General features: G+C 42.4%; 1 protein-coding gene across 1 annotated transcript in view; it reads right to left on the reverse strand.

Annotated features, from left to right (window-relative positions):
• TMEM178B (transmembrane protein 178B) overlaps positions 1-23,253 on the reverse strand; it is a 231,159-nt gene that overhangs the window by 158,688 nt on the left and 49,218 nt on the right. Inside the window, exon 2 of the mRNA XM_009932956.2 lies at positions 8,472-8,585. Coding sequence (XP_009931258.1) covers positions 8,472-8,585 — 114 coding nt within the window. The remainder of the gene's footprint in view (positions 1-8,471; positions 8,586-23,253) is intronic.

Genomic DNA, 23,253 nt, shown 5'->3' on the forward strand with positions numbered 1-23,253 from the left:
AAATCTATATTTTGACTGGCTGTATGACTGGAAATGATTAGCAATGGTATGTTTTACCTGTCAACATCTCCACATTGCAACAGGCTAAGTGTCTCTAATACTCCTTTGCAACCACTAAGGCTGGAGCGGGTTTGCTCTCAATTTTCCTGCACTCAGAACAGCTTCATAAATACCCCAAGACTCTTTTCAATGATGAAGATAAAAACATGCCTCCCACTGTCATGTTGGAAAAAGAAGACAACAGAAAACATTGCCTAAGCCAAGGTGAATCCAAGTGCCTGCACTTGCAAATATAACAAAACACAAAAGCAAACAAAAAATATCAAAACATTATGAAGGCTGCCAAGCCAAGCATGTCAAAGTTAGGAAATACAGAACGTGACCCTTTGAAAGGGTCAGTGTGAAAGGTGAGAACACATGCTACCCTTCAGCTTAGAGCAGTAGGAGCTGAGATCAGTCAGTTGACATACAGCTCCTCCTCCCTCTCACACAAGCACTTTCCTCTACGCTTACATCAATAATCCTTGGTGATGCTAAGTCAATTAGTCCAAGAAATCTCTTTAGAAGTGGTCCCTAGCCACGTTTTCATCATTTACTCTGACCCAGCGTGAGTTGGGTGACCATTTGAAGTCCAATTTACAGAGTGCAGAGCACTTCTAGTTGCTCTGAAAGTCAATGGGAGGTGTGCTGGGAAGATACAAAAGGTTGTTTAATGCTAAGCACTGTAAAACCCAAGTCTTCATTATCTCCAACTGGACACGCAAAAAACCCCAAAAAAGTTAACTTGAATTGCCAGGCCTAAAACGGAAATTACAGATCACCTCAAAAGGTTATTAGATATTAATATATTTATCTTTATATGCCATACTTCAGCAGAATAATTAGAAATGCGACAAAGCTCATGAAATGGTTAACTGTCTCTGGATTAGGAGTTGTGTATTTTGCAATAAAAAGACCAGCAATCATACATTAAGCAATGAAAAAGAAACCAAACACTGATGACATCATTGAACGGAAACAGAACATCCCAAACATATGGAACAAGGTAGGGGTCCTGTGGAAAAACACAGTATGTGATTAGAGTGAATAAAGACTTGGTAAAGAGTGTGCTCAGAGGAGATACATTAAGGCCAAGTACGCAGCCTGAACTGTGTCATCTCCTAACTTTCCATGCTTGTGTTTGCAAGCTTAAAAATGCTCGTCTGATTTTATTTCAACTTCTTGCCTTTAAAACAGACTACAAGCTGCAAAAGCAGGAAATCTAGTGCGAGGTTTCTTACCAATTCAGATGAGTGGCAAGCAGTTCATCAGCAGAATAAGACTCTTACGATTCACCCCTAAGCACCCCGTTAAGTGAGCTGGTGGAAGCTGCTGCTGGCTGAGGGAGCAGGATGATACCTCCTACCTCCCCTCTGCCACCATTTCGCAGCTGTGTTAGCAGCAGATGTACAGTAAGACTCCTGACTTGTGCACTTTAACAGGGCTTTGGAGGGGATCCTTCCCCTGTTCAATCCCCGTCCCCCTCCAACACACACAATCAGAGAGCTCAGCCATTTCTGCACCCTCCCTTCCAAATTGTTCCAGTCCGCCACTCCAGCCCTTATCCCAGTCTCAATGTTCAGTAATCCCTTGTCTCACCTCTCCCAATGCACCAGCACAAAGTTTCACCACTTTCCCTGTCCTCATTTCCACCCATCCCAAATCTTGGCGACGTTTCCTACTCAGAGACCCCTGTCAACTCAGGACTGGGAGGTCTACTGACCTCCTCCCTTACTCCTGCCCTGCTCTTCTGCCTCCACGAAGCAGAGGTAGCATGGGAAATAAATAGTAGTAAGCAGTTGGGAAAGCTATTCAGTAGTGTAGGTATTAAGTTGACAACCATATTAGCAGATCCTAAGATAAAGCCTAGCAGAAAGCAATAAAATCCCTTACAGATTTCAAAATAGGTCTTAGATTTTGATGCCAAAAAAAAGGCTTTTATATCTTAGCATGAAATGGCAGGATATGAAGAAAACCCTACAGCAGAGAGAGAGGGAAATGAGAAGGTCTGTCACTACCACCTGGTCATTAGCTATGGGAATGATAGATATGATGGAGTTCCAACAACACTAGACCTCCAGGCATGTGAGCACCTGCTGCCAGACTGACCTCAAGGATGACTGCCCGATCTGCTTTAATAATGAATGCATTAAGGAATGACATCATATTGTCAGCCAAATGGCACTGACCAGCAGGGCGATGTCATACTTCAAGGTGTACCTCCATCTGGGGGTCAAGGTAGCTAATTAAAAATGAAACAGCATTTCCTTGTAGAGGAAAATAGGAATGGAAGGAGACCCAAGGGAGTGCGGGAGAGAGTGGAAGAAAGGAGCAAGAAAAGTGGGATGCTGCATATTTATTTCAAACACTTCTTTCAGTAGTACCCACAAAACAAAAAAAAAAGGCAAAAATTCTCTCGGGTCAGCACTTAATACAGATACAACAATGAAATATTTATTGTTGCTTATAAAAGCATACAGGGTCAAGCCCATGAGCCTACTGGTGTTACTAATGCATTGCCAAGCTATCAACTGAGCTTCTGTGCAAATCTCAACATCTTGTTCCATGGAGCGAGAAGGTTTGGGAAGCCTGTAGAAGTTAGAAGTATAGACATTACAGTCTTTTCCAGGGCGCTAATTGTTGCATCTGCCTTCAGTACCACAACTGACCTCCACAAAAGATTTTTTCAGCCCTCCCCCCCCAGTAGTTTTACTGGTTATAAGGAGGCATTTGAGTGCTTTGTAGGCCTAAATGAGGAAGTCAATCTCCTGCAAAGTTCAGACCATTAAGGCTGATAAAATCCATTCAGCTTTCAGCTTGGATGCTATATGAATTAAAATATTACCACTCTCTACATCCTATAGAAATCCTTCATTTCCTCCAATCTTGCGCCTCCAGAATGTGCCAGGCTATTACTTTTGACTTTACAATTCACTTTTTATTCAAATAGCTTTCAGACCACCACAAACACAGGATTATTGCAGTTTTCAACAGCACAGACAAACATTATCATTCCAATTAACACATGGCATTATGGTTCCTCTTCTGACAAAGCAGCTCCCCATGCCAATGCTCTAAATTCAGAGCCCACATCCTGTGGTACAGCAGCAGAAGCAGTGGGGTAAGAGACATGCAAAGGAGATCTCACAGCGCCAGGCAAGGAGAATTTAAAAAAAAAAAACAAACCACAAACAAAAAACACCCAAGGAATTCTAAACATTTCTCAGGAAGCACCAGCTACCCATTTGTGAACTGGTTCTCTCTAAAGCAGTCTGGCAACACGATTCCTAAGCAGGAAAAGACCAGTTTCCATAGCAATTCCAGCCACCCTCTGCCCAGATGCAGCACACCCCGTGTTCACCCACACAAAACATGGCTGCTGTGGAAGACAGGCCTCGGTGGCAATGGCAAGCTGGAGAGGAACAGACAAACAGAAATTCTCACTTTTGTGGCAGACTAATCCAAAGTACAAGTCCAGGTTTGTGATATATAGGGAGGAAGGAAAAATAACAGACTTAAAGCCGCAGCTATCTACCTCACATGATAGGCTCTATGAGTCAGCAAAATAAAAGCTTTTGGAGAGAAGGAAGAATTTTTCATCTCTCTTTTGATGTGGAGACTTTCATGTGACAGAGCACAAGCCACCGGGAGCTCTGCCATACAAAGGCTCTGAGCACCATGCGGCGTTTATCCCGTTTCAGCTACCAAGGCAGGAGAAAGGGAAGAGGCAGTGGTTTGACTTGTTCGCCGAGACAAAATGAAATCTCGCTCTTCAGGAACACACATCAGCAACTTGCTTCTTTGCAGTGCTCTAAAACCACAATACTTTCTCCACCTGCCTTAGAGAGAAGGTAGCCCTGGAAAAGTCCCCTTTCACCCGTCCCTTGCCAAGACCACAGTGCGAAAGATCGCAGAATGACTCACAACCCCCAGCCCTGTGAGGCTCCAGGCAGGTGTGAGCCTACAGCAGGCTAACCCACTATCCTGTAGTACCTACACAGTTGTTCTTGTTGAAACCATTCAAGGAATGGATATACAAAGAAGCGCCACAGCAACTACAAGTATGTTCAAAGGTAAAAATGAGCAAGGAAGCATAAGCTCTAAACAAAAGAAGCTAGAGGCAAAAATAAAATATCATCATCTTAGACTGGCTCTAAAAGTATGAAGACAATCCCTCTCTTTCTATCCGTATCTTCCTCCCTTTTCTGCACTATTTGGTTTCCCCAAAACAAGTAAATTAGTTGTTTCTTAAAGGCTGCAGCCTGGGTTGTCTATAGCCTATTTGCAGAAAAAAAAAAATTACCTTCCTACAGTGCTTCTGATGGTGTAAAACAACATCAACCCAACAAGTTTGTTTTGCTCCAAGGAGTAAGGCAGTAGATTAAATAGTCCCTGGACTTTGAGTGCATTACCCCTCATGGTAGCTTTAGAGAACAGTACTGTTCGTTCCTGGAGGATGCCAAACTGAATATATCACATCCTCTCATTGCCTTGGTGGTACTACCATTTCCAAAGCAAACACAGCCTTTCACCTTCTTTGCCATCATATACCAGGTAATGGTTTCCTGAAGCTTTTGGGACAAGAGGAAAAAATATGGGCATCAACATAGCCTCTTTTTTATAGTCAACTTTCTTAAAGTGTAAGCATCCAAAGTGCTTATTCCATCAACTGAAAATGCTGTTCACCCCTCCCAATGCCTGTACCATATTCCACAGCTCAAACCCCTGCTATGACCACTTTCCCTGTGTTCTGCAAACACAAATCTACAGCACACAAAGCGAACTTCGGAGAACAGCATAAAACACATGGAACTGAATATGCAAATAAATACAGAACTGTTCAAATTCGTGGGGGATTCTTGTTCTAATAACATATACACCTCCATTTCTAAAAGTATCAGTGCTGCTGCTGGAATCTTTCAGAAGGCAGAACCACGGACCAAGTTTTTGTGCACAAGACTCAGGCCATAATGTGACAGGGTAAATGCCTAATAGTGACTCAATCATATCATTACACTGGCATCTTCCATAAAGAGACAGTTACTCATACTCAGAGTTGTTGGATACAGCTTACCTTCCCTTCTCCCTTCCCCTCCCAGCTCCTATAGACACTCATTTTGTCTAATTAGATGAACATTTATCTCCCAATAGGTGAGAGCTGGCAATAGGTACAATCATCCTTCTCTCCACGCCTGTTTAACCAGAGATGGTTGCGAGCAAGTGATTGCAGGGTAGTGAAGTCCTATTTCCCCAGCTCGAGCTGCCATAGGCAATCAATTTGGAGCAAAGGTTCCATCTTTAAAATGTCAAACAAAATGAAAAAAGATAAAATCAGAAATTATAAAGTCAGCTCCAACCATTCCTCCAGGTCCAGCTGCTCCCCTGGGTTCTTCTAGCATAGCTGACAGCACAGCTAGAGGAACATCTGCTTTCTGTGCTGACTGGTGCCATGGGGTCCTCAGTCTCAAATTAATTGTTCCTCATCCACTCCTGCAATTCAAGAGAAACTGCTGGAGCATCAGTCCTCCCTGCCAGTCTAAAAAAAACATTCTGCTGGGCACAGCTGGAGCCAGTGCTCCCCCACCCAGTACACAGGCAAAGCAACAGATTTCTTTCCCAGGCCCATTGTCTGCTGCCCATGCACCAGGGAAGGAAAATAACCGCTATTAAAATACACGTATGTCAAAGGACAGCAGTGGCTTCAGCCTGGAAAAGGCATTTTCTTCAGTAGGGTAATCAGAAACTCTGGTTTCACCTTTCTAGTGCCTCTGAAATTCTCCAGGATGCCATTTTGCCCTAGTGTTTCATCAGGATATAGGGCTGTGGGGTTTGGTTTTTTGGGGGTTTTTTTTGTTGTTTTTTTTTTTTTTCTTCTTTCTCCAGCTTATGCTACAGATCTGAGAAGCTACCAATGGCAAGAGCATAAGGAAAAACAGGCCTGAGCACTGCTCCTTCACTGTTTGTCACAACACTCAGTGAAATGGAAATTCTGAACAGAGAATTGTTCAGAGGAAAATAATGACCAGGTTGAATTGGAAATGCTATTCTGCCTCAGGATGGGCAGCGGTGAGCTGAAGCAGCTATGCACTGGACGAAGCTAGTCCAGAGGTACAGAAGCAGGTCAGCTGTGAAGGCAGGGACTAAAATTACAGAGACTTTCTGATAGGATTTAGAGTCTTGTCCCACTTTATGTCTACTCCATTGCAAGTGTTTTCTAAAGGGAGAACATCCCCCTCAACCAAAACATGATTTCAAAAGATTGCTATTGCCCTTGTCATTTCAAACAGATGTTACAGAAAAACAGCAAGGTCGCTGTTCCTACACAGGAAATAGTCATACAGGCTCAGTTTGTTCTTAAATGCAGTGACCTCCACATCCTCCAGTGGCTAACCCATATATCCCATATATTAAACATTCACCATTGCACCTAACCGCTCCGGAGAAGAGAGCTCTTCAGCAAAGTATTCTTTCCTTTCCTGATTTAGATAGGGAGATACAAACTTCAGTTCTGTCTACATCTACCTACACTTACCTAACTCATGAACTAGCAAGAAAATCTGGGTCAGAAATATGCATGCACACCCACGCACTCGGTGTACCCTCCCCAGGGAGGGAACAAGCAGCCTCACCCTGCAACGGCCTCGGACCAGATCAGGTACATAAATGTGCAAGCACAGTGTGTCTAGACTGCCACTTTGGAGGCTGACAAACGCCCTGCTGAAGACCCCTGTCAGCTGCCAACACACCAGGGTCAGGAACTCGCTGATCCCAAAGGATGCACACACCAAGGGACTAACATGGGCAGTCATATTTGTAATTATATTTAAACTGAAAAAATACAAATACAGCTTCAGAATAGCCCTTTACCCGAGCCATTCACGAAATAAAGACAAACTTCTTTAAGACAATAACTCCTACATTAATTAGTGAGATTCCCAGTGGATGGGTTCAGGAAAGTCATTGGTGCTCACAGCAGGGGCAAATGCACACATACACAGCCAAAAACTTAAACCAAAGACCCTTCCTACTGCCCTATGAACCCTAACAGAAGATGCCTTGGGTGGGGAGGTGCATTTCTTTTTGCCCACAGGTGAGCAATGTTAACATAAAACTGACACCAGCAGAGATGACAGGTGATAGCAGAAAAACTGAAGGGAACCAAACTATCTGATCTACGGATTTCAGAGACAAATGAGCCCAGCACTTTTGCAAGACCAGCCTCTTACAACCTTCTGAGTGGCATGAGTTCAATATTCCTTTTCTTTGTCATGTCACAATAAGAATGTGTTTAATCGCACACAGACACATTTCCAAAAAAAATTAGGAGTTTAGCAAGACCCTCTAGAGCTTTCCTAATGCTTTACCAGATATGACCACGCAGGCCTACAAGCACCAATGAGTCTCAAACCAGGCCTGACCTTACCAATGCAGGAAATCAACTATATCATTACACCTTCTCCTTCCCAGAGCTTAAAATGACCCTCCCAAAGCAACAGCCATGTAAGGCAGGAGTGAAACAGGGACTGAAAGCCCTGGGAACACCAGGGGTCTTACAGATTTATCAAACTGACACAATCTGTATAGTAGCTGCTCACTACCACCTTTCAAGATTTTCAGGCAGAATCAGCATCCCTCAACCCCTGCCATCTTCAAGGAGCTGTTAACTGCTTCCACGGAGATCAAGGAGCTCAGGACATTCATCAGTCCTTATGCCTATGCAGTAACAAGAGGAAGTTACAGTGGCATCCTTCCTTGGGAAATGCAATGTCTTCCATTTCATCAGTGAAAACCCTTTTCCTTCTCCAAGATGAGAAGGATAAAAGCTCTAAGGCCAGGCAATACACCTCAAAGCAATTCCATCCCTGTCAGATCTTGTTGCTTCAGCAAGTTTTACAAGTTGGTGACCACTGGCTACAATTATCACTAAGGGCTAAGCTCCTTCCCTGTGCCTTTAAGGGCGCAACATTTCTCTTTCTAGATCTTCAAAGGAGAGTGACACCACACTCACCCAGGAGCTGCAGGCAGCAGGACATACTCTACAATAAAAGTCAGCGATTAATTCTGCTGGAAGCAGGAAACTCTGCAGCAGCATGAATTGCATGAGAATATGCTCACATACAGAGCATTCTACCAAATTAAAAAATAGGGCATTGATTTTGTTATTAATTTTTTTAACTCAATATTAATCTCTGCATATGAATGCCTCTTCCCCACCGCCACTTTTTCATGCCTCAGCAGAATTTCTAGTCAGCAGCAGAAACAGAGATGTAGGTCCTAAGAACAAATCGATCAGTCTGCTGCAAAGACAAACTGTATGTGAGAAGAGGGCTCTGAGCGGGCTGTCAGCCAAAGCCTCTGTTCTCATTTATCAGTGAGTACCTGCCTTGGTCTGCACATCAGGAGAACAGGAAAAAAAAGCCAGCAACACTTACGCAAGGCATGCCACTCATCCTGGCGGATTGTCTTGGTAATGTTGTAGGTGAGGTTCTTGGGAATGGTCGCTGAGGAGTAGTGGTACTTGATGTACGTGCACCGCTCAATTGCTCCTAGGGAGGGTAAAATGCAGAAGAGAAAGCGCTGTTAAGTGAATGCAACATGTCCTCCCAGCTGTAGACCAGATAGGCTTGACAACCAAAAGCAAATATTAGGAGCAAAGCAATCCCTACCATCAGTCCACTGTGACAACCACCGCTATCTCTGGCCCATGACCCTGGAGGGTAAGCTCGCATCCAAACTTCTGAAACACCAAAGGTCCTGCAGTAGCTGCCAGTGTCGGCTTTCACCATCAGATATATATGTGGCAAATCACCCCTTCTTTCATTTCTTTTCTCTGAACCACGAGCTAGCAGCAGGCATACCAGCATTTACTGCGTGGAAATTGTAAATTCACATCTTGGTGTGTCTCAATGCCCATACTCCAGGAGTTACACAAAGCATACATCTTTGATCTTTCCTTCAGTAATAAAAAACAGCACAGAAAAAATAATATATGTAGATAATGAACAATTTTCCTGACCCCCTTCCACTCCACAGCCAAGGAGTAAGACAATCAGAAGGACACATACATGTCTCTTGAAGGTACCCAGACACTTTCATAGCAGACTGAAATAGAATTTATTGGCACCTCTGAATAATGAGCCTCAGATGGCAACACGAATGGCTGAAATGGGCAATGTTTTTCTCCTGTAGTCAGGATTTCATTTGTTTTCTACGAAAAAAAGCACACATGCTGCTTTTGTTTGTCTTCTGGTCATATTATTACACTGTCCTTTTACAGCCACTTCCCTTCCTCTACAATAATCACACCTCCAGGCCCTGATCTCCTGGAATCTCTCTGCCTAGTTAGTGTCCTTAGAGGAACAGGTCTGGCAAAGGCTGATGCTTTCCATGAGTTATAGCCTAGCCAAATTTCACATCTGATCAGAAACCTATGATAATGCAACCATTCTTGTGTTAATGAAAACCAGTAAGGTTTCCTACATCCATTTTGCGAGCATCCTCAAATAACACTGGCTTTATTCAACCTTCTCACTAAGCAGTCAGATTCAAAGCTCACAAAAGTCATTTTTCCATTAATATGGTATTTTGGATCAGGCCTTTAATAACTAAATAGGCATTCTTAATGTGGTTGGCCACACTGTTTACTACTAGCTATGACTGGTCAGAGAGGCAGCTATGCTAGAAATGCTTTTATGTATTAAAAATACATTAAGATAGACACTCAACAGAATAAATTAAATGAAGCAATGAATTATATAAATAAGAAAGAGCGCTATACACCAAGAGGCAGGTAAAAAACTCTCACTGTCAGCCTGAACTGAAAAGGCAGAGCCATTAGCCTTGTATCGACAGCTCCAAGGGATTAAAGATGCTTTTATGCCACTAGAAATACAGGTTCCTTTCTACCTCAGGTTCTTGGCATGAACTTAGATCATAGACCATGAATTCACAGCATGAACAAGAAAACCCATAACAAAATTATTAGTTACATTGCAGTCTACTAGCATCTTCCAAAGTTAGCGCAATACAAACATTTGAGGTCCTCATTGTTTGCTCCTCTTAAGCATTCTTCACATTCTGCCTTTGACAGCAATTAGATTAGACAAAGCCAAATATTATAGGGTAAAAAGGCAAAATATTTACATATGTATCCGCCTGCCCTGACAGCGTGATGGGCTTCTGTGTGAGTCTGCACCATCTGGGCACCAAATGTATGCCCAGAATTAAAGTTTCAAACCAAGAATAGTATTTAAAAAAAAGAAAAAAAAAAAAAAAAAAAGACAGCTAGTGTGCAAAGCGCTTTAAAAAATCCCCACATCACAACCTTGCCTTCTTATAGGTTTTTCTGTCCCCTTTTTTCAGCTGCTTTCATGGATCAGAAGCATTGGCAAGAAAATGGGAAATGCTTATTTGCCAGAAAATAATCTTGAAGTTATCAAATACCTGCCAGAGAAAAGTTGTATATAGAATAGCAGACAAGGACACAGAGCCAAGATTCAAAATAAAAGTGTACAGAAGGAAGGAAGAAAAAAAAAATCCTGTTCCATTTGCTAGAACTTCTTAAAGTAACCAGCAGAAAGCACCTCCTCCTACACCAAAGAGGCTAACTTCTAGCAAGGTATATCAAACTTTTTATTCTTAAAGTAAATACTGTTAGTAGTAATGCAGTGAGCTCTTCACTATCTTATATCACAAAAGCCTAAAGCAGAAAGACATTATGGTCTGAATTCAGGTCATCACTTCATCATATATATAATTTTGGGCTTATGCTTACATCCCCATGGCTTTAATGAGACTTAAGTAGATGTTTCAAGACCGTCTAGCACCAAGAGTACAACTGCAGAGGCAATGGTTTCATGGTAGCTGAAGTACAGATACTTTTTTAATTATAAATTCCATTATGATCTGCTTTCCAGCCACACAATGTATTTCAACACTGTTCCCATCTCTGAATAACATGCTATTAGCCAATAAACATCATGACTCCAACCAAGACTTTGTATGGACTAGAAGGTAAAGCGCTGTTCAGTGTAGGTGGTGCGATACGTTCTCCTTTTCCCCCGCTAATTGTCTCTGAAATATCAGAGCTGGCCACTACATGCACTCAACAGGGCTGAGCAGAGTACAAAGAACTCACTTGTACCTGGTAATTGTCTCCACTACTTGCCTTACACAGGGAAACAGACCCCCGGGCCAGATGGACAAGAATGCTCCTGGATTTTCACCCTTCTCTGAAGCATTAAGCGTAGTTTCACTGCAACAATAGGCAAGCCTAATTTTTTTGTTGTAGTGCTCAAAATACTTCAGTCTAATCCAAGTTACTGGGCTCAATAAAGGCATAAATGGGGGAAACGTAATGGTCTGTGATATACCAGAGCGCAGCCCACATGAGCTAATGGGCCCTTTTGGCTTTAGGCTATTAAACTCTCCTGTGAATGCTAAAATTAATACACTCAGGAGAATGCAGCTGAGAGTATTTCAGAGCTGTATTCTACCAGCTTCCAGCTCTTCAATTACTTCAGACTCCAGAACAGCGACAGCTGCTGGAGAGAGCACATGGCCATCTTCATCTGCATGGCCACTGCTTATGGGAGATGCAGGTAGGATCTTACCGGGAACCTCAAGCTTTTCATGGCCCAAAATTAGAAGGTCTGTGATTGCTTGGCATTTACATCAGCCACTTATCTAAACCTACTCTCACAGGTACAGAGGAGTGACCCTGTGAGTTAGTGCAACTGCAGTAGCCTACACCTAGCTAGAGGTGAGAATTAGCTTTTGAAACTTAAAAAAAGGCTTTAATTTGCCTGGACCTGCCAACAAAAATTAGGAAAAGGATGAGTCTATGGCAGTGACAGTTTCATACTTCATGATTTTTTTCCCCTTCTTGTCCCACACAGAAGAGAGCTAGGTTCAAGGTCCTCACACATCCAGTTCCTGGAGGTCCCTGGGAGAGTGGAGGCATTGACTGCAGCAAAGATCAGAACTATTGCTCTCCTGAAAAGTCCTCTCAGAAAAACCCTAAGAAATCTTTTCCTTCAGAAGAATTAATGGCTATGCTCACTCCATTCTTCAGAGTGGGAGGGGATGCAAGAGTAAGAAAAAAAACCCAAAATAAAACAGCACTTTGCCTTCCATACCGTCAATAGTGTAACTGCAATTTATGGAGCACCTCCCGCCTTCAGCACTAACTTAAAAAGACCAAATGCAACTGCACCCGAGCTCTGCACTTTGCTCAAGTAACTGGGAACAATGTTTATAGACCAAACCAGCGAGCGGGTTTTTTCACCTATGCAGCTACCATCACAAATGTTATTGCTGGCCACAAGAGACACGAAACGACCACAAAGCAGCACCACTGACAGACGCAGTATATTCTGTGTTCCTCTGATCAAAGGGAAATGTTTGTTGAAAATCCTAAAGAAAAGCGGCTGACATCTTCAAATAGAGTGCTAGGAAAGCAATCCGCAGGAAGATGAAGCTAGAAACATACAGAGCAAAACTTTAGCATACCATCCTCACATAAACACAGATGCCCAAAGGGGATGCGGCAGCTGTAACTCCATGGCTGGCCACCCCCTGTTCCAGCAAAGTTCAGATGCCAAGTAAAACTGAGATAAGGAAACTAGAGAAGCTTCATCCAGAGCAGCTAACTATTCACAGCATCAAACTTGCCACTCTTTATTGATCCACTTACCTGCTCAATTCCCCTCCCATATCCATTGAGTATTGCTCCATACTATCACCTTATTATCATATAACATTTCCTCTTCCCTACATTACAAGGAAAATCCTTAAGCTGTGCTATAGCAGGAATATCACTTCAAAACTTGGTGCAATCCTTTTCTATTCAATTTTCAAAACTATCCCAGCATCCTGATGTTAGTTCAGCTGTTGGTGAACTCAGCTCCCACCACATTGCTAGGGCTGGAAACACTACCCTGGCAGAGGCCCCAAGCTGTCTGGTAATGCAGGCAGTAACTGAACCATTCTCCCACCCTAGGCTGAACAGGGCTAAGATGAATTAAAAGGAAGGCCATACTGCTAATATCCATACTGTATTGTCTGGTGGGTAAACAAACAACATTTTTCAGAACTTTTGACCCAGTAACTTTCTTCATTACCAAGCCACATCCCTCCCTTTGAAAGTGTTGAAAAATTATTATATTTAAACTGCTCAAAGAAACAGTCTTTATCCACGGTTAATTTAAGAAATAAAGTGAAAATTCAAAATGCCACCAGGATATTGGTCACATCAGTCCTAAAATTTGGATCTCAGAAGTGCCCAGAGGCATTTGCCCTGTGAAGTCAGCTTGGCTTTTGCAAAGGTGATTGTCGAGTTTCAGAAATTTACACTGCCCCTGTGATCATATAGTTTAGTCCCCTGCATAATACAGACCAACTCATCTGGCTGCTAGCAACAGAAAGTAGTCCTTCACGAAACTGGTAAGCTGTGAGAGCAGTTAGGTAAGTGTCAGTAATCTCACTTCAGATCTGGCCCAAGACGGCACACAGAAGACTTCCTTCCACAGGTTACCTGACTATACTCCCCTCCTGCCAATGAGGGCTACAAGACTTCACGCTTTTTCCCACCAACTTTCAGGGCTGCAGACTGTGGAACCAAAGGTAAAGATTAGCCCCGTGCCTGTGAACACGTTACCCTTGGTAGGTGCAGGGCCCACAGCTACACATAAGAATTTCTCCCACTTTAAGACTCTTTGCAGCAACCCTTGGGTAAGAACAATCAGGATTCTCAGAAAGATGCAGGGAGCCAGCAGCCCGCTTGCTCTGGATGAACTATGGCATGGCCACTCCACACTTCACAACAAGCTAGCACTGACGCGGCAGTCACCTTGCTTTCTGTAACATGCAGAGATCTGAAGCCAGGTGGTACCCATTCTTCTTTTGCAGTATGTATGTTCATTTCTAAGACTGATCCAGCTGTACAGCTAGTATTTGTTTTGTTACATTTCCTGTCAAGGCTTTTGATGTGATGAGCTTCCCTGAAAAGCCTGATATGGATGTAGCCTTTGCTACCTCCAGGCAGCTTTTCCTTCTTCTGTGTTGTAGATACCTCTGGAGGTACTGTTGTGGAATAAATTGCTTGTTACAAAAACTCACCCTTTGTGCTAGCTCTAATTTTTACAAATCTGTTTGAGAATTAGTACACAAACATTTCCTAGTAAAGGAAATCTTAGCCTCTGGCTTGCAAACTGCACTCACTACATACATTTGCTATTCATTATGAGAAACTGCCTTCTGTGCGAGCGATTGCCTTCATCTCATGGTTTGGTTACTGTTCCCTCACTGGGTGACTATTTCCATACCAAGCAGACAGAAGACGTAGATTGGTCATTTAGCCTCTAATTGTTTCACATTATCTTCAGAAAAACTGTACAGCAGAGAAAGTTTGTAGTTTTTTCTTAGCATAACATTTCAGTAAGGTTTCCAGGGGCTGTAATCATAGGCAGGACTAGGACCAGGTTACACATAGCAATTGCATGTGGCATATATATCTGTTAATGTGTTAAAAGTCTTATCTCCCTTGGAAAAGTTCATTGTTAAGTTGTGCTAGCATTTTATGCGGCCTCTAAACCAGCCCTGGCCATTCAGGCTAGTGCAACTTCAGAAGTATCACCCTCAGCTGTATGTGCTGCCCTCAGTCTCCTAAATCATGTTGTATGAATCATCAGAACTCATCTGGAGGCACCTCAGTATAGGCAAGGTGGTTGTTGCAGTTTCATCATGCATTGAGTGGTCAAACTAAGCCCTGGAGGAAGGCAGGAGAAATTAGGCTCCATCCTGACCAGCTGCTATGACAGAATTACAATCAGATATGCTGACTAGTTAATGAACTCATGATGAGTAACCATCTTAATGAAGGCAGAGACTTCATTAGAAAATATTGCAACACACTTAACAGGATTATTTCATTACCTCTGGAGTAATACTAACCATGAAAGTACTGGCTACTTATTTGTGCCCATATATAAATATATGAATGCCAAAAGTGTAGGAACATTTTTCTTCTGCATTAATTGTAGGATTATTTATGTCCTCTAGATGTCAACTGGCCCAATCCTCTGCTCAAAGGCAGAACAACTTCAAAGTCAAAATCAAATTCAGAGATGGTTCACATTGCTCAGGGCCTTATCCAGTCAAGTTTTAAATATCTCCAAGAATGGAGGTGTACAACGTCTTTGAGCATCTGTTCCAACATCTGACCACCTTCATTACGAATTTTTTTCTCCCCTAATACCTAATCAGAGTTTCCCTTGGTGCAACATGAATATCTTGAATACTAGAATACCTAAGGGTAAAGGTCTCAAAATTTAGGAAGGATATGCAAATAGCATCATCTTAATCAACATGTCTTATGAATATTCATTAACTTATACCCATAAATAGAAGCCAATGTTCTAATTAAGGGAGCTCAAGATTGATTTTCAACTGCAGCATGGGCCAAATTGGCCAAATTTTTACAACAGATAATGTTTGTCCCTGGCTGGCTCTGGCATCATCCTGAATCGAGGTTCAGCCTGGTCTGCCTGTAAGACTTCTTGCTACTTGTCCCAGGATAAAGTGGAACAGCTTCTGGTGTTGGTTGTTGGCTTGCTGCGGGCTGCAAGGAAATTGGGCTTATGCCTCACTTCACTTGACAGGTTGGGGGATGTGTCTTTTGGGTTTAAGATTAAGTTGCTAGCCCCTAGCTGCTACCTCTACAAGTGAGCAGAGGTATGCTATCAGCTTCTACTTACCATTTACAGTCAGAGGGGCATCTGGTACAGTCCCCTTAGGGGACTAAGCACCAATTATGTTACAAATCTACCTCTGCTGTACCACACTATTTACAAATGTAGATCTACCCTGTGCTGTATCCATCTCTGCAGTTAGAATCATCCTAGTAGGGACTACCAAAGGAAATTTAACCCTGAGTGACCATAGCTCTAGAAAAGCTGCCTGGAAAGATACTTTATCTACCTAGCTGGTTGATCTCCAAGACTTGAGAAGCACATGGAGCGGTGACCGTGGCATGAACAGTATCACAGCAGGACACACAGGTCTGCAGTCAAGTTCTGTAGAGCTGCAGTTCCTTCGCTCCTAATGCAGTGGAAGAAGTACTGCAAGTCATCGCTGATACACTCACACCAGCAATGCTCACAAACACAGGAAGGCAAAGAGGCTGTGGTTTTGGTTCGAAGGCCAATTTGACAAAGGGGACGACGACACTGACACAATCAGGAAAAAAAACCCAACAATTAGATTTTCAGATCAGCTGAAAAGTTTTGTACATCCACAAAACTGAACTCATCTGACTTAAAACTATTAAAGGTGTTAAAAGTTATTTCAATTGAAAGTCTTACAAGTATATTTTGAAAATCCTAAACATTAGTATTTGTCCAAATTTGTCATAGCGTTTTTTCCAAATTAAAACATCAGCCATATCATATCAAGTTTCACAAGTGCTTCTGCTCCCTTGCAAGTTCTTTGCTTCAGAGCCAGTTTTCTGCATGAAAATAAACATTTTATTAACTGTACTTACTATAAATGTATTTACAAGCACACTAGGCACCTATAGCTTCCCTACTGGGTAAAATGCAGAAAGCCTGCCAGGCTACCAGTGGCAAAAGTATATTTCAATAGCCAGAACTCTACAATATCACCAAAATTTACTGTTTACATGTGAATGTCTTTACTGACCACCAGAAAATGTAACCAACACAGAATTTCAGTGAAACATGCTCAGAAGATAACAGCATCCTCTGTTTTATGTGAAGGAAAAGCTTGCAGCTTGCTTGTATTCATCAAGTTAGCAGCCCCTGAAAGGATGAGACATTCATAAGATAAATATTACTTCGTCCCTGAAATGGCACATACCCAGCAAATACATTAACAGAATGTACAGCTTAAAGATTTTCATTAGAAAAGTGCACAAAGGTTTCTTCAGAGTGACAAGCAGAACCTTCCTGCTCATCTTTCCTCCCATTTTTCTTTTACAGTTCATCTCACTTGATTTCCAAATAAAGGTTCTCTCAGAGCCTCTAAGTAAGTAAAATTGTTAAGACAATGCTTAGCTGGTAAAGAAGTCTTGTAAAAACTCAGTGAAAATATAGCAGGGGAGATAGTTGAAAGGATCCAACATGCTGCACTATACTGTACTATCCATACAGAAAAGAGGTAATAGATGACAGTATGCCATTCCCATTCTTCCCTGGTCATCTGGGGTGAAAACCTGACAGATTTCAGTACAGATCCATTAGATGTCTAAAGATACAGGAAAAAAAAAATCAGATACAAAGTGCGCATGAAAGGGAAGAAATCCATGAAGCTTATGGATCTCCTGACACACACAAAAGCTTTGTCATGCGTGGGCTGTATGGTGACCAGATGCCACACAGGGACTTCCAAATATTTCAGACTGAAACACCTACATTTCATTTTCAACTTCTGTTTCCACCCCAAAATATCTGAATCTCCTTTTCAACCACTGTGTAAAGATAAAGGTGTGTGCATGCACTGCGCAGACAGCAACATTTTCAGAGCAGAGGAAAAGAAAGCGCGTGAACAGCTTTCGCTAGGCCTGTTCCCCGCATGCTGATGGATATCCCAGCAAATAGCAGCTTGCCTAAAGCAACCAGCTGGCAGAAAATAAATATTCCACCCATGATAAGAAAAGAATCCAAGTATGATACCAAAAGCTGAATTTGCATTGGAAAGAGATGAGCTCACACTTTCTCTGCAGGGACCAAGGAAAGGGGCCTGGCAAGGAAGCTGGAGCAAGAGGATGGTTATGAAACACTTTTTTACTTCAGCTATTAATAACAGTCTTCAAGCCACAGGGCACTTGAGAGGAGGAAGGTATCTCCTTTCTTCTATTAATCTTTTTGTCCACCTATTTGCATCGGGCTGGCCACAGGGGAGAGGGAAGCAGAACACGAATGAAACGTTAAGGAGGTTAAAGGGGCTGAAAAATATTTGCTCCTACTTGTTTGGAGGCAGAAATTAAATGATCAATAAAAAGTCACTGAGACAGCAATTACCAGTAAAAACTCACTGATGACCCAATAGCTCATAGAACAAAGCACTCTCTCAGCACTACTGTCAAGCCAAAGAAAAAGCACAGCAAAGGCTATGCCATGGACAGGTTTCTTATATATGAGTGTACATCTTCTGATTCTCACAGTGAGATACTCCCATGAAGCTTGGCATTTATCGAACCAGCTTTGAAACATATTTCAAAGAGATGTCTCAGAAGCAGGGTCGCAGCTTGCCAAGAAGCAAATAAGGACAGGCCCACTGATACCACTAATTCTGGTGAGGATCTGTGATCACATGCAGTGAAGTCTAAGGATGCTTATCTCGGTACCTTGGAAAGCTATTTTATACGCTGCTTTACAACTGAAACATGCCTTTCTATACACATTTGTGCCTCAGCTTCATAAAGTGAGAGGAACATAAGCCCTTCTCTGTGTCTCCATACTGTTAGTTTACAACTAGCTCCACAAATTGCTGAGCTGGAGAAAGCACTTGGCTTTCTTGTGGCATTTCAATTTCTTGTAGCACTTCAACCTCGTGTTTAAACAGCAGACATCACGTGACAGAGAACCATTCAGATGCTTTACATCCCACATTAGGGAACTTCAGCCGAGACCTAATGCAGACTAGTCTCCCAGAAGGTCCCCCTTGCAGACTCAGCCTCATCCAGCACCTACAGCAGTCTCTTAAGAACATCACATATGACACTATTTTCATGTAGGTTTTCTTCCTCAGCTAATCTTGGGGAGGTGGGCGAGGAATTTCACAACTGTCACTTGGACATAAATTTTGGTGAGGAAAGAGGATAAAGAAGCATAAAGTTCTCGGCAGGGGTCATATATATGGGATTCACAGGAATCAAACTCAGGAGATCAGTTTTTGGAAGAATAAGTGTATTTTTCCCTTTATCTTAAGGACTGGCACATAGTAAAAAGCATCTTGCTTGAATGCTGATATTAATATGTGATTTCCCAAGTCACATGGTTACACGTAAGAGGTGAGTTGTCTTGCCTTAAATTCTGGGAAGTACAACACTATTAGCATGGATTCTCTTTTGCACTTAAAAAAAAAAAAAAAAAGAGGTGACTGTGGAAAATTGGAGCATTTGAAAGAATTGCAGTTCCAAAAAAGCTACCAGCAGGCAACCAGCCTATCAAAGAAATAAGGAAGGAAGGAATCCAGCATCAGCTTTTCAGCAAGGCTGGTTTTCTTCCTCAGGAGAAGACTACAGAATGGATAAACCAGAAAAGGTGCACCCTGCTATGCCCCTAAACTGTTCTCAATCTACTGTGCACTGAGCTTGTAACCTCCTTTGCTGGTAAGACAGACTATCTCCATTCATCAAGGACTCTATTGATACTTTAAAACTAAGCAAACAGAAGACTTAGGAATCTTTCCACTAAAGAAAGAATGTGTCCATTCTCAATAAGTATATCCTTATCTTCTAGGATATTTCCATAAGATTCACTAGCCTTTTTTATGCTGTCCCCATTCTAGTTATTTCAAACAATTGTTAGGGTAGTGTGATGTCTTGAAAATGCCTTTCTTCAACCATATGATACACAGAAAAGTATTTTCTAGACAAAGGTACCCTGCAGTTATTATATGCAGTGTAAAACTAACAGACAAGGTAATCGCTAAGGGAGAAGTTTCCCCTGTAAGTTCATAACGTCTCTGGCCCCTTAAACTCTACCGAGTATCTCCTCAGATCATGCAGTCTGATGGACAAAAGCTACTAAAACTACCTTGAAATAGAACTTGGGACTGTTTACTGGCAAGTAGAGTTCACTAAATTATAAAGATACTATATATAATTGCTCTCCAAAGGAAGGAGTTTTGATCATGCTCTTTCCCTGTAAAGTCATTCCCCAGATATCCTTATACAAACAGCTCATTAACTGGTGAGTCACCATCACTAAGTTACAAGGATGCTCCATCTTGCTTTGTAAAGGAGTACACATTCAGAGGGACAAAAGATTGCACAGCTGACTGCCCTTTCCTTGCAAGGCCAAGGCCGTTTGCTGCGCTGCTGTACCTGGACTTACTATCATACATGAGGGCCTGAATCAAATAAAGGCCTTAAGAAATTAAACGTTGTGTGGATATTTAAAAAGTAGTCCTTGAATAGTGGAACAAACCAAAAGACACAACTAGAGGGAAAGGGAGAAGATGATAATGATGGTGGTAAAAAGAGCAGACAAGTGTACTGTAAAATGTGAGATGAGCTAAAGCACAATTTGGTCATTCTAAGACCTATGAACCACAGATATTGCTAATCTCTGTAGCTGTCTGAAATCATAAGTGGTTTCTCCCTTACAGAAGGAAAAGATTCTTGAAGAAGTATTTGAAATGGGAAAGGTTGGTGGATGTGATCAAAAAATATTTTTCCAATTGACTGGACTGTGCCCTTACCTATCCAATGATGAGTTTTGCAAAACCATCATACACCCTTGTGTCCAGAAGGCTTAGACATGGAGTGCCTCTTCACAAATGCTGCAATAATTCATTTTTGGTGCTAGCATCAAGTTCCAGCTGCACTCAAATGTACTTCAGTCAACAACTTAGGGCTAGAATCTCAACACTGCTGCAGACACTCTGCACCAAACGAGCAACACATGGTTGAGAGTAGCTGAAAATATTGACAGGATAAATGCCCTTGTACAGGGGTAGAGGGGGCCAGAAACTGAGAAGCAACCAACTTATCTCTGGCCCCAACCTCCCTTTTGCTTATTCCCAAAAGAAAACTGGGAGGACCAGGGTATGCCAACAGCTGCCAGCTACAGGAAAGTTAGGAGTGAGAAGACCTACTCCCAGCATTGTCTTCAACTGGGAATTAGGTTGCTCTAGCCAAATCCCAAAGGCATCTAGTCTCCAAGCACATTAGCAAAGATTCACGGGGCTTCTTTTCTTTTAAGACATCTGTAAGATGTGCCATTTAACACAAATAAAAAATGACAGAAGCCAGCCCAACATATGTAACAGCGCAGCAAAACAGAGTAGAGAAAACCCAAATATCTCTAATAGCATCATAAAATGGTTTGGGTTGGAAAGGACCTTATAGGTCTCATACTTCTAACCCTCCCACCATGGGCAGGGACACCTTCCACTAGACCAGGTTGCTCAAAGCCCCATCCAACCTGGCCTTGAACACTTCCAGGGAGGGGGCAACCACAACCACAGCTTCTCTGGGCAGCCTGTTCTAGTGCCTTATCACCCTCAGAGTAAAGAATGTCTTCCTTATATCTAATCTAAAGCTATCCTCTTTCAGTTTAAAGCTGTTACCCCTTGTCCTATCACTACATACCCTTCTCCAAATTTCTTGTAGGTGCCCTTCAGGCACTGGAAGGCTGCTATAAGGTCCCCTCAGAGCCTCCTGTTCTCCAGGCTCAACAGCCCCAACTCTCTCGGCCTTTCTTCATAGGAGAGGTGCTCCAGCCCTCTGATCATTTTTGTGGCCCTCCTCTGGACCCACTCCAACAGGTCCATGTCTTTCCTGTGCTGAGGGCTCCAGAGCTGGATGCAAGACTCCAGGTGTGGTCTCACCAGAGCAGAGTAGAGGGGCAGAATCCCCTCCCTCACCCTGCTGGCCACACTTCTGATGCAGCCCGGGATACAGCTGGCCTTCTGAGCTGCAAGTGCACATTGCCAGGTCACATAAAGCTTCTCATCAATGAACAGTCCAAGTCCTTCTCCTCAGGGCTGCTGTCAATCCATTCTCTGCCCAGCCTGTATTTGTGCTTGGGATTGCCCCAACCCATGTGCAGGACCTCGCACTTAGCCTCATCGAACTTCACGAGATTCACATGGGCCCACCTCTCAGTGTCCCTCTGGATGGCATAATAGCATCTATTACTTTTTTTACATGCCAAAGAAAGTTACAGGTTGCTGTAAAACCATGTGACCCTAGCTTAAACCCAGAGCTGGTGTATATTTAAATGTAGAAAGACTATTGTGGGATGAGAGTTTCTCATCCAGTAGACTCATGCCTACTGCTGGTTCAGTGCAGACTAAGTAGCAGACCGGATTTCTGTTGCTGCTGTTGGGTTTGGAGTTTTTTTGCAAGGAGAGGTAGATGTTGCTTTGCTTTGGGAGGGTGTTGTGGCATGATGTTCCCTTGCCTGTAACATCCTCTTGTGATCTGGTAAAAGTAATCTACCACTTCTTGCATCTTCTTGTCTGAAATGTCAAATCACATTAGAACATCACAGCATGAAAATCTGCCACTCACTGAAATGTAAGATATCCTGACCAGGGCAAGCTGGACTAATTATTTCTGCTGCCTGTCAAGAAGGATTCATAGCTTGAAAGACATGGTTCAAAATGCACATAGAGCCATTAGTTAATATAAATCTATCGAGGGCAGCAACAAGCATTATCTAAAAGGTAATCATCGCACCTCTGAAGACATTTGTCACTACCCATCTTGTCCCACCACCCCTATGCCTAAAAGGCCATCAGAATCCCATGTGGGGCTTATAGCCCTAAGTGTTATTCAGCCCTTTACAATTCAAGGAACTGCTTTATGATCCTCATTCTGACAGGAGAGGGGTCAACCATATCCCAAGAGACCCATCACCATACACAGTACCAGAGAAGAAAGCACTTCCTAGCACCACTTGCAACACACAGAACAGCCCTTTAACTCCACATTGGCATTTCATCAGTTTTGATCATTACTTCACATTTGGAGGGAAGAGGCTATGGAAATAGGCATTTACTTAGACACTCTCAGCTCAGAATCTATTTTCTTTTAATCTTGACTCCTAGTCAGAGCTGTAATAAATGCCTGTGTCTCAGAGCATCTGATAACACCCAATGGGACAGAGGTACTCTTAAGGCAGAATGCTGTACAAATACAGTGAACAGAATCTGTGTATCTGTGTCCTAGAAGAGTTTTGCTGTTCCTCTTTTGTACTTTCCCTCCCCATCTAGTTGCTCATTTTGTTTAATATGTAAAGATCAGTCTTTAACTGTAATGTTTGATTTTCAGAAGTTATTAACCCTATGATTCAGCATCCTATGTGCTTCTGGACTCCTATTTTCATCGGCACAATTCTAAATGCAAGTGTTATTACAGACCGTTGCATTCAATTAATGATTCACTTTATTTACTACTCTAGCAATACCTTGCACAGTATATTACTTAATAATGTCTCAAAGCATTTAGTAAAGATAGCATTG

Source organism: Opisthocomus hoazin, chromosome 8 (genome assembly GCF_030867145.1).
Source record: "Opisthocomus hoazin isolate bOpiHoa1 chromosome 8, bOpiHoa1.hap1, whole genome shotgun sequence".
Taxonomy (NCBI): domain Eukaryota; kingdom Metazoa; phylum Chordata; class Aves; order Opisthocomiformes; family Opisthocomidae; genus Opisthocomus; species Opisthocomus hoazin.